Source organism: Camelus bactrianus, chromosome 6 (assembly GCF_048773025.1).
Source record: "Camelus bactrianus isolate YW-2024 breed Bactrian camel chromosome 6, ASM4877302v1, whole genome shotgun sequence".
NCBI lineage: Eukaryota > Metazoa > Chordata > Mammalia > Artiodactyla > Camelidae > Camelus > Camelus bactrianus.
Window position 1 is genome coordinate 1,872,895 of NC_133544.1, and position 12,759 is coordinate 1,885,653.

Here is a 12,759-nt window from a genome sequence, read left to right on the forward strand (position 1 = left end):
AGGAATTTCTGAGAATTTCAGAAGACTTACTGACAGTTAAGTTATAAAGAACTTGACTTCTAATTCCTTAGCCCAACATTTGTTAAGACATTTATAAGACTCTCTATTTAGAAAATACTCTGCTTCATGTATTTTGAAAAATCATGAAAACACTGGAACTGACAGTTCCTACTACTCATACAATAGGTACCAAATTTCTGACCACCATTGTTAGCAGTGTGGTATATTTTTTAAAATTCACTAATATTCTCAACTCTCTTTACTACTGAAAATTGAAAAAACATGTAACCAAGTCATTATCTTAGAGTAAGAAAGTGAAGTCTTAAGATGACAAAGAAAGGTCTCGATCTATTGAACAATTTTTAATGTCATCTTTAAAAACTAATTAACTAGCCAAACTCTCTCATTCACTTTGCAGTCATCTCAAGCAATGAGACAACTGTCTATTGCAAATTTCAGCTTCCATTTACTTAGCGCCCACCAGGTGGGACCATGAGCACCCTAAGGCTGACAGCCCCACCGTGGGAGTTGGGGGAGAGAGAATAAATGTCTCCCTGAGTTAACAAAGAGATAAAAGCCTTCAAGACAAAGCCCTTTGTGACTCAGAGGCAGCTGGTCTGCAGTGGCAGCGCACCCCTCCCGGCCCTTCATGAAGCTGTTTCCAAGAGACCCCTCCCTACCTGCTCAGCATCGCTGTGTTGACCTATGTTTAAATCACATAATTATTATAAACCCTTTGCTATTTTGGCTTAGTTTACATCCTCCTCCTTTTTGTTCAAATAAAATGTAAAGAATATTTACCATTCCCACAACTTAAGTCTCCTGTAACAACAGTGCACAGAACAGTTCTCAAACTTCAGTGATTTGGTGCTACTTTTAAAACAGAGATTGAAGGTAGAGTCACATATCTTCCAATTACGGTACTTCAAAATCAGTACTCTAATTCCCAGCATTTCGTTAGCGTCAACCACTATTAGATCCTTTTCTGAAGCCTGGAGAATATTTTACAATTTAATGCAACATAATAACCAAGAAGTATTCCTCAGTCTTATTCTAAGAGAATGCCCGTTAGCCAGCTTCCAAGCAAGATATGTAGGACTACACAAGAAAATTAATAATTAATGTTAAGAGTCACTGCTTTCAACTGTTTCTGTTAAAATAAAGAGAAACAAAACTACATAATAACTCTTAACCCTAAATGTTTCAGTTACTCATGAAATCAACTTTACCTTCACAAAACGTGAATTTGTTCTTAAAAGTTTACGAACTACCAACAACAGGAAATCCATTTCTTCAGTCCGCTCGTGTACCTACAAAACAAAAAGGGGGCCCCCACATGCCCTCAAGCAAGACCCACGCCACTGCTGAACGAGCAGAGGAAAAGGGGTTCCAACGTGCACAGGAGGCTGGGGACGAGGTCTCTCTGCTCAACGCAGCTCCTCGGGAAGCTCGGATTACCCCCAGGTAAGGAGGACCAAGAAAACAGCCCACAAACCGGAAGGCACCCCTGGGGCACGCAGCCACTGCCCCCTCGGGGCTTCTCTCTAGGGCCCTGCTGGCACAGGGCAGAGTAATGTTTAGCAGTCTCAGCCCTGTCCATTCAGTGCCAACAGTGCCCCCAGATGATAACAAAACCCATCCCTACCACAGAGAACCACAGGGCAACTCCCTACAGCACCCCAGCCTACTGCTCAGCCCTGCGCGGTCTCCTGTTACACGACTTCAGCAAGTAAGTGCTGTGCCCGGGCAGCAGCGTGTCCCCCAAAAGGACACGCCTCGTGGTGTGCAGGACTGCAGTTCACAAGGGCGGCCCTGGAGAGCTGGCTTGGTCAGTAACAGGTGCCCCAAAACTGGGGGAGGGGCTGGGCCCCCAGGGAGCGCTGCAGGAGCACTCGGGGCCGTGGGGTGGGGGCCCTCCTGGGGACTGTACTCAAGAACTCTATGCTCGGGGAGAGCAGCTGCTTCACAGCCCTTCTCAGACAGACACCTTCCAGGCCGACCAACCAGGACCGTACAGGGCCCCCAGCTCCCAAACCCCAGCCGCCCCGCCCCGGAACAGCTGACACCAAGAGCCAAGTCACCCATGGCTGCATTTCTACCACCGAGTGAGGCTCCCCGACACACCGGGGGACAGGAGACTCTCTGCTGGATCATTTTCACAAAAACAGGTGCCAAATTTGACCTGCTTTCTAAACAAGGAATCTTTTCTTAGTCCTCAACCTCCCCTCCCACATTTTGGAAGTAAGAGCAACAGATAAAAACAGAAAATCAACATTTGTAAGTAGAATAAGCAGATACGGACCCGAAATACTTTTTGGCACTTTACGAGTAGGGGACAGTCAGCGTCACCTGCACTGTGCTCTCTGGTGAAAGAAGAACAGGAACCTAGGGGGGCACTCACTTCATCAATGAAGACATGCGTGAACTCCATCAAGCTCTTGGCGCCGACGACTTTCTGAAGCAGGACCCCGGTCGTCACGTACACTAACTTGGTGTCTTCCGTTGCTACTTTCTCCAGCCCCACCTACAATTGGGGAAGGAAAAAAGAAAATAGAAAGTTTTCAAGTTTAATGGTTCACATTTAACTACCCTTCATAATGAAGGTAAGAAAGGGAACTAAAGAAATTGTTATCTATCACAAAAAATATAGGGTCCAAATTAAAGCTGAAATTCTAGAGTTGATTTTTGCTTGCTTGTTTGGTGATGGGGGAGAATCTGGCTTCTCCAGTCATGCTGCCCATGTCATTCTGATGTTAAGACAACTGTGTATGAAGACACTTTCTACTTACAAAGATACAATCAAAAGAAAAAATTATAAAAGCCATGAGTCTGAGAATTTTCACCTCTCTATTCAACTGAGAAATTAAATTTATTTTCAGGACATTCAGAGTTTCACTGTTTTTAAAATTATTCCACATTTCTGCTCTATAAGCAACTGCTTTCAGTTTAATTTCCAGCAGAAAACACTCACATCCTATCATGGACTTACAGAAACAAAAAGTCAACAAGGAGAGAGCCGGTTCTCCCCGTCCCACCTGATAGCCCACCAGACCACCCAGAGTCCAGGCGCGCTCTCTACTGATCCAGCGGGCGATGCTGCTGGCCCCTATCTTGCGGGGCTGGGTGACCACGATGTTGCAGTAGGCGGAGCGCTCAACGTAGTGATCCAGGATGTACTGCGGGAGCTGAGTGCTCTTACCGCTGCCCGTGGCACCATGTATGATCACCACAGAGTTACTTTCTATCAAAGAAATGACCTACGATTAAAAAGAAAGTCTTTCAAAATTGCCACAAGTTTAAAAATGATGTAAAGTGTTACCTATGAACCAAAAGCTGTGTCTCGGGGGTTGGGGGAGGATACAGTTCAGCGCAGAGCACATGCTCAGCCGGCACACGGTCCTGGGTTCCAGCCACAGCAAAACTGCACCTCAGAAAGACCTTCAGGATTTATTTTCTTTTCCTCCTTAGAAGCTAAATTATTATTAATCATCTAAACATCACAAGAGAGCAAGAAGGTTACCAGTGGCTACCACACTTGAAACCAGTTTGACCACTGGGACCAGTAACCAGTAGCTCCGGACACCCAGGCCAAGTTCATGGCCTCTAGGTCTCCATCTCTTCACTAATAAAAGTGAAAATACCGAAATGAATTCTATAGCTCTCACTGTCTAAATTCCTATTATTTTTAAATTGTGTAATGAACCTCCGTGTAATTCTACTGAGAAACGCGAAAACACAGCTTTTATTACACTGACGTGGTTTTAAATTTTCGTGTGAAATTCTTCACACACATTTTTAAACAATTAACCTCCACTGTTCCACGTACAGACTAGATGGAGCATTTTCAGACCTCCAATCCAATTCCTCCCCACCACTCCCCTACATTTATTTAAGTTCTTATCACTCGAGCAATTGCTACCATCAGGGAGTACAAATTATTTTGAATACTAGTGTCTTAAAAATTAATAAAAATCTACTCAAGTTGTGTGATTCGATCTAAAATAAAATAAAAATTAAATTTAGAACATTTACAGTTTAATCTATAGCCACTCCTTCCACCAGTATAGTTAATAAAGGTTTCAATACATTTACTTTTAACCACGTTTAGTAACATGTAACTAATTAAAAACTTAACCATCTTGCTGTCATATCTGACCCGACACTGCTCCTAAAATGATCTATCAATGACTGATCAATCACTAGGGAGAAAACCCAGCAAAAGCATAAGGAAACCCCAGCGGAATGCTAGAGAGGAGTGCGGCCAGGGGGCATTACTTGCTTTATAAAAAGACTGGGCAAGGGGTGTGGGTGTAGCTCGGCGGGAGTGTGTGTGCTTGGCGTGCACGAGGTCCTGGGTTCCATCCCCAGTGCCTCCATTGAGGGGAAAAAGAAAAAAGACTGGGCAGTGAGCTCTTTCAAGCAGCAGCTCTCCCGGGACAAGCAGGTGTTTACTCACACCTACTTCAGAGGAAGGAGGACTAGGTGAAGAGCTAACATCGGGAGATGCGCTCAGGGGATGCCTGTACAAATGAAGCATGGCCGAAGTAGGCCCATCAACACAGCTACTGCACAGAGCACCTCCCTGGTGCTCACCCAGCCCTGCAGGCTGGAAACCAAAGCGACGGCCCGGGGCATCTACTCAAACAACAAAACCACATTACGATGAAAACCACCTTACCTCTTCCTTACATCGATTTACAGGCAAATCGGGGTACTTATACGTTGTGTCTGGGATGCATATCGCATTGCTTGGTTTAGCTGAAGGAGGCCGTGGACCTGGATTCAGACAAAACAAACACACACAACGGTGCTTCTTATCTGAAAAAGTGTGATCAACCCAAAGCTGTACCTAATCTCACCGACCCCGCACCTACAGCAGCTACACTCGTAAGCACACACCCACTGGCCCACACCCTGCTGGCCGGCACTGCAAGCAGGGCAGTCCCCACTGCATGCCACTGCCACACGCGGAGCGCGGTCAGCCCTCCACCGGCCGTCAGCATGGCAGGCCCAGCACCACCATCTAAGACGAAAGGCCTGCAGGGCACGGCGCTCGTCGCCTGAAAACGGCACTCAAGTGGCTAGCTCAAAGGATAAACGTTTATTTGAAATTTCACACCACTTTGTTGAGTGTTCAGTCCCTGCTACTGACGCAGATCGGCAGCAGACGGCCAACCACCACTCCCAAACAGCCATCGGGAAGGGGTGCCTCCGCTCTGGTAAGGACGCAGCGGGGCACCCCGCCCGGCCTCACTACACAATGTCCTCTTGTACGTGCAGGTGCCACTCTCCAGCGATGCCATGAATTCTCGACAAACCAACAAATCATCAAAATTCACAGGATACAAACTTTCATTGGGAAATAATTTTTACTCCCCAAATAAACTTTGAAGCTTCCTTGTCTCTCCCAAACTCAGGCCTGTGCTCGTTCCCCTCCAGGTCTGCCCGCTTTCACTTTTCTGCCCCAGCACCCCCTATGTGCTCTGCCGTCACCCCTCCCACCTGATGCGCGTGCATCCACACTCCGCTTGGCTCCCCCGCACCCTCCCCCACATATATCCTCAGTTCCATAATTGGTCTAACAACATATAATTGAAACATGGCCGTTTTCCTCTGGTTGAATTGAGATGTGCAGTACTTGTTCTGAGAAGGAAGAGCAGGAGCCAGTTCTGCTGCCTCTCAAAGCAAAACAGCCTCTTTGTGGACAAGTGTTCCTCCTAGGGCATCACTGGCACTGGCCCCGGGAGAAAGTTCTCAAAGTCCTGACCCCAACAGCCCTCTAGCCGTCTAGTCAACCTCGCTACTGATCACCAAACTCTAAACCTGCATTTTCTTTCCGCTTTCATGTCTCGTCTCCTTCCGTTACTCCTCTCAGTTTTCAAAAAACACAATCCCTGACACCATCCCATTTTCCCTACTGCCGTACTTAATCCCAGTCCCACCCCTGCCAGAAGCTCTCTCAGCTAAAAAGTTCTTAAAATTAACCACGCTACCTTCAAAACACCGAGTTTGAGCAAAATTCAGTGTGTGAACAGTTCCTAACTTACAAATGGTTTCAACATTTTATTAAATTATTTAGAATTCCGAATGGTGGCTGGGTATCCAGCCGGCCCACCAGTGGGAGGCCTAGAGAATCCCCGCAGAAGGAGCAGAAAGCAAGCCCTCCCACTCGGGCTGGTAGGCCTGTCCATCAGCAACAGGCCTTTTTTTAACACAAAGGAAAGGGATGAGACTCCACAGAGCTCAGGAAACAGGAGACAGAGGGAAGGCCTCCTGAGCGGGACTCCACTGGGAGATGCAGTGATAAGCAGTGGGGCACAGAGTGGGGGTGAGCCATCGAGGCGCCCTGCACAGGGGGAGGGAGGTGACAGCCCTTTACAAAGACAAAAAGGCAGAAGCCACATTTCATGCTCTGGGACTTTCAGCCATGGCTCGCGGTGCTGCTGAACGAGCCACCACTCCGACAGCACTGATGGAACCTGCACTCCTTGATGACATGCACTTTGAAGGTTGCTACTTAAAGACAAAAACGCTACAAGAAAAAAATTCCCAGAGTCCTAACCGTACTGTCTAAACCGCAGCCCTTCCTCTGTGTGACATAAAACACAGTCTGACGTTTCCAGGTCAGTGGCTGAAGCCGCCCCAGCACAAATCAAGTCCTGCCTCCACGTCCACTGCCAGAGGGAAGACAGGAAACCAAAGAGGGACACGTCCACGCCATGCAGCTCTGTCGTCTGTGCAGCAGTGACCAAATCAAGGTAGGTGACCAGGAAAACACCATCAGTACACCTCAAAGAGAAAAACCTGGATCATTTAAGGCAAATCAATAAACTATATACGGCAAAGTACATTCCAAAAATGACGTGCGAAATACCTCAACTTCAAAATCTGCTGTCTTTATTTTCCTGTTATCTCTTTATCCTAGGCTAGTACAATTCAAGTATTTCATGTGAGCTGGAAAAACTGGAGACCATGAAAATTGCTAGTTTCTCCTTACTAAGTCACCCTCCTGTATTACCATCAACCAAGGATAAAATCTAACCAAAAAATTCAACAGCTCTGGGTTCCAAACAGTGTAAAACAGATTTTAAATGGAGACCAGAATAACATTACTTATCATAAAATCTAGACATTGTACACTATAGAAAGTAAGTGTAATTACTACATTACTGATTTAACCATAAAATTAAATCTTCAAAATAAATAATTACATATCACTTTCTCCAAGTATGGGATGGTATTCCAAATACAAAATTAAACTTAATTTGAATGTTTCTCTTTTCAGTTATTAAAAATACCACACAGGCGAGGCCATTCTCTTACACCTAGAAGAAAAGCCATAAAAGGATAGAAACAACCACCAAAAATACCATCAAATTAAAAGGGAGGTGGCATGGAGGCGTTTAACCACAGCCTAAAGATGCCGCCCAAGACGCGTTCAAAGCTGCCGTGTGAAAGCGGCAGACACCCGCAGGAGCCCACGACTGGAGCCAAGCTCCAGCTGCCCAGAAATGCTATTAAATCTCAATTACTTAAAAGTGATTTACCTTTAACTATATAAAACTATTCTAATGTAATCCACAGAAATTCACTGAATGTGTTCTTGGATTCCTACTTAGAAATAGTTCTTTTAAGGTACGTAGATGAAGTAACACCTGTATCACACCCAAAGGAGAAGTGCGCTGTAACTGGATGTAACAACACATTCACGCTGGAATCAGCAGCACTGGCCTGGAATTGGAGGTACAGGTGTGACCTCACGGTGTCAGCGCACGCACACGTGCACACGTGTGACAGCCTCGCCGCGTGCTCCAACAACACAGGGCACCTTCTGGCTTCCCGCGGCCCCTCTCCTCCCTCCCACCTGAATCCACGTGTCACCAGGCCCTGTCCTGTCCATCTCACCACTGCTCCCCACCTCGCCGCCATCACCCCGCCATCTCCCTCCAGTCTCACCTGGACAAGGGCAACTCCTCCTGACTCTCCCCTCAGGTCCGCTCTGGCCACTCTAATCCAGTCCCTCCAGGGCAGCCAGAGTGGTCTTTCAAAGAGAAGTCTAATCACGGGACACCTCTCCTCCCTTCACACTCCGCCCAAGAGAGGCCTAGAACTTCAGCAGCTCCCCGTGCTCTGGGCACTGAGACCACAGGCCCGGCAGCCCCGGTGCCTCGGCCCCGCCCGGCCCCACCGGCCAGGCTGCTGCTCCCGCACGGACCACAGATGCGCACGGCCAGGCTCCCCTAGTGCCGACTGCCAGGAGTCTGCAAGCTGTCAGGACTGGTGCCCTGGAGGCCCCGTCATCCCTCCCCGGCTCACTGCCCCTTTCCCACAGCTTCCTGCCACACCTCCTGCTGCTGGCTCTGGGCCTCCCGCTGCCTCTCCCACCAGCTGTAAAGACACTGGCCCACCGGACAAGCTCCCCACACAGGCTCCCCAACTCGATCGGAGTGGCAAACCCTCTCACCACGTGACCTAACAGCCACATATGCTGGGGATTGGGACGGGAACCTCTACGGAGCGCTATTACTCAGCCTACAACAGATCCTGCCGAGGCCAACCCACCCCAGCAATATCTCGGGTCCCCCTGCACCAGGGCCGGGCACCAGGCTCCTCCTGGCACAGGCCCGCTGCACGCCCCCGCCTGTCCCGCCTGCCTGTGCAACCTCCACTAAGTCTCCAGCTCCAGGCTCAACTGTAACTCTCCCGACCTCCCTGCTCAGGTCAGGATCCCTTGTCCTCATTCCTCACAGAGCTATCTTTCAGAGCACTTACCTTCAAAAGCAGTCACCTGTGTAACTACATGATTAAATGAAATCTCCATGAGAGAAGGGACAAAGTCTTTTAAGTTTATACCTTTGGTGCCTCATACAGGCACTGACACACATCATGATGAACACTGAGTGACTCCAAGTGCAGCCAAAGCTGGACGCAACCCCCTGGTGAAAAGCTCCAAATACATTAAGATGCCGTGGACAGAGGAAGCAACAGCAGCTTCAGACAGGAATCCAAGTCAGGAGTTATGAGAGCAGACACTCGACTGGCAGGGGCTCATTCATGCCCTAGCTACACAGCAGGATCTGTGCGCGGGCCCCAGCGCCACTGTGCATGGGTGTGACAGAAGGGCCGCATCATCGAGTCATCTGAAAACGACACACCTCCCCAGAGGGAAGCAGTAAACAATGGCGTCTCTCCACAGTAACACATACAGTTTGTCGGGCCTCTGTCAAAGCTGCACGTGCCCCCACACAGCCAGAATCACCGCTCCTCTGCTCACTGGTATCTACGAGGCTTCCAAGGCTTCCCTCAGATAAGCCATGAGGAAACGGAAGTTCTTCTGAGCACCGTGTTGTGCTTTTCCTAGCATAAGTCAATGCTGGATGGAGGACACACAACTTCTGGTAGTAACACACTGAGTTGTTCAGACAATACTCCTCCTGAGGGCAACTAGAGACGCTTAATGAAATATACAAACATCATCTTAGGAAAACGGAAGGAATGGTGAGCCAGAGAGGAGACACCAGGCCAAAGTCTAACAAGGCAGGAGCCCGGAGAGGGAGACTAGGAGTGGAAGCCGCTTCCGCCTTGGGCGAAAGGCTAACAATGAGAAACCAACCTGAACACAGTACAGTGACCGAAAACATGAACACAGAGCTAAGCGAGAGAGTGGGGCACAGGTAACGGCTCAGAGTTTTCCAGAACTGATGAAGATACCAATATTCCACACTGTCAAAAAACCCAGACAAATCCCAAGAACAAGGATGAATATTCTATTACATGTGGGCTGTATTTCATAACTGTTAAAAACGCAAAAACAAGGAGGTAAATACTACTCTGACCCCAACTTCCGCCCCTAAGCCTGACCACATGTACACAGGGTAAGAGGACAGGAGGCGGGACTTCCTGATCGAATTGGCAGGAAGTCTACAGTGGCAGACCTTTTATATGGCAAAAAACCAAAACCTGACTTCTGCCATACGACTAGGGCCTAGTGCTAATGAGATAATCAGCTCAGAGAAAGAAACCATATACTCACACTTTTACCTTTTATTTTACAGATTTCTGCATTATTTAAAATTGTTTTAATACATTTATTGTTGTTTAAAAACTATAATAATTTTTAACAATTTTAAGTAATTCTAATTAACAGTAAAGTAAGGGACCATTATTAGTCTTCCAAAGAACAGACTATTGAGAAACTATACTTGAGAGAAAAAAAAGAGCAATTTACAACCATCATATATTCACCCCCCTCCCAAAAAAATCCTGAATTAGGAAGCGGCATGGATTCTTTATTGACACAATACCACATTCCTTGAAGACTTTTAAGAACTTAATGTTTTAAGGTGTGAACAACTCACGCATCATATTTTACGATATTTAAAGACGCCTGTTTACCTGGCCCCCTGCTTGAATGATCACTGCCATACATATCCAATTCTTGTGCTTCAAGCTGTCTGTATTTGTTAATATACTCCATTTCTGGGCTCGTCTGGCTAAGTGGCCTGCAAAGAATATTAAAAGTTAGTATATATACTCTTTACAAAAAGCCAAGAAATTCCCAAATGCTGGAGGAATTCTTAGTTACTTTTACATTAACTTCTAGAAGGAAAAAATGCGAACTGTCAATAAACAAATGAAAATACACTCAAATTCACAGTCACCAAATAGATGCAAGTTAAAACAACGAGAAACTTTTTTTCATCCTCCAAATTGGCAAAATGAACGAATATTCTTAGATTATGAGGAGAGGGTGGTGAGTGAGTATGGCCGTTTATCCCACAGGGCAATCTACCAGCACCTACCGAAACTCCAAACAGGCGGACAATTGTCCCTGTGCAGCTCCCCGAGAGCAGCGGCAGCCGCAGCAGAGGCAGCACATGCACAGCCCCATGCAGAGGCTGCAGGGCTTCAGAACGAGCCCCTAGAATGTGCCACTTCTGCACGAGTACTTTGAACTAAAGTCAGTTAAGGCCCTGAGAGTTCAAGAGAGAATACTGTCCCTGCCCTAACTACCTAGAAGAATTTAAATTGGGAATTTTTCCCAGAAAAAAAGTGATTACCAGAGAGAAATTCTACCTAAGTGGCCCCTTCTATATAGCAAGGCAAACATGCAAGTACCTTCATATTGTTCTGGAAATGACCCTCCTGTCCCTGGAAGCCCCTGTCCCATTCCTTAGCTGAGGATGTCTTATATACCTCCTTTTACCTTTCTTGAGGTCTTTAAACCTCTACTGTATGCGGGGTTAGTGTTCATATAAAATTAAATTTGATATTCTCCTGTTAACCTGTCTCACGTCAATTTAATTCTTAGACCAGCCAGAGGAACCTAGAAGAGGAGAGGGAAGTTCTCCTCCTCGCCAGCAAAGCATTCATTCACTCAGCAAATACTTACTTTTCTCCAGCACGCTCGAGCTCTGTCTTAGACCCAGAGCCACAGCCGTCAGCAAAGTCCTTGCCCTCATCAAGCCAGCATTTGAGTGAAGGAGACACAATAGACATGCAACATGCTCACTAGTGATATGAAGGGAAAATAAAACCAAGTAAGGGTATAAAGGACCCTCCAGGGAGAAAGAATACCTCTTCATAATGTTTGTAATAGTTAACTCCTAAAAAACATGAACGGCAGAGCGCCACGCTAAGCTGTGGCACACTCTTACCAAATATATGCCATTGCCAAAGAAGAGACAAAAATGTCCAAAACATGAACTGAACAAAGGCAATTGCTGTGATATGCAAAACATGCTGTCAATTATGTGTTTGTTATCAACGTCTAATTTGAATGCACTGCTATCAGAAAAGATTGTATAATACCGATTCTTGAAATTAGAGGTTTAATAAAACACCATTTACATTAAAGCCTACTTTTGCCTGATATTAACAGTCACATCAGCACTCTCTGGTTACTGTTTGCATGATACTCACTCAATTCACTCAACAAATCAATAATTAAGAGCCAACTCCATGCCAGGCACTGTTCTAAGGACCTGGGATAAAGCAGTTAGCAGACTGTCCTCATGAAGCTTACAGCCTCACTGCGGGAAAGAAAGGAAGTAAAACATGGAGTATGTTAGACAGTAATAAAAAGAAATACAGGGACAGGAGAGGAGACAGGGTGAGAACACCAGGACATCCTGGCAGAGATGCGAAGAAGAACCGGGCAGCTCTGCAAGGGAATCGGTCGCTGGAAAGCAGGACCCCTGAGGCAAAAACGTGCAGGGGACAGTCTGGAGGTCCCTTAGGCTCCAGCAGGCACAGCCCAGAGGGGAGGCAGGGGAGGGCACAAGAGGTGGGGAAGAGCCGGGGGATGGGGAAGAGAGTACTGGAGGACCGGCAGGGGCTAAAGATTTGGGGTTTTGCTCTGGATGAGATGGTTTTGAGCAGAAGCAGAGAAGTAGTGATATCTGACTCCTATTTTAACAGGATGGCTCTAACCAGGTGAGGTGGGGGGGGGGGTGACAGGGCCCAGACACAGCAGAAGCTGAGAGCCCACCCCTGACCACCACAGTAACCAAGGAGAGAGACGATGCGGCCTGGACTAGAGTGGCAGCAGTGACAGTGGGGCCCAAAGAATAAGACGGCATACTAGACATGGGACACGAGGAAAAAAGGAGTCAAGAATGACCCAAGGTTCCAGCTTCTGGTAAGATCAAGTAAGCACCCTGCACCCCGTACCGCCCACAGAATGAAGCTGTCAACCTGGACAGAACGCCTGCAGCTACTGGAGGGCTCTGAAGAGTAAAGGTGACAGGGAGGCTGGGG

At 47.1% G+C, this 12,759-nt stretch overlaps 1 protein-coding gene across 1 annotated transcript in view; it reads right to left on the reverse strand.

Annotated features, from left to right (window-relative positions):
- TDRD9 (tudor domain containing 9) overlaps positions 1-2,446 on the reverse strand; it is a 79,230-nt gene extending 76,784 nt beyond the window's left edge. The window contains exons 1-2 of the mRNA XM_074364909.1: positions 2,402-2,446; positions 1,230-1,310 (exon numbers count right to left, since the gene is read on the reverse strand). Coding sequence (XP_074221010.1) covers positions 1,230-1,310; positions 2,402-2,431 — 111 coding nt within the window. The 5' untranslated portion in view covers positions 2,432-2,446. The remainder of the gene's footprint in view (positions 1-1,229; positions 1,311-2,401) is intronic.
- Between the last annotated feature and the right edge of the window lie 10,313 nt (positions 2,447-12,759).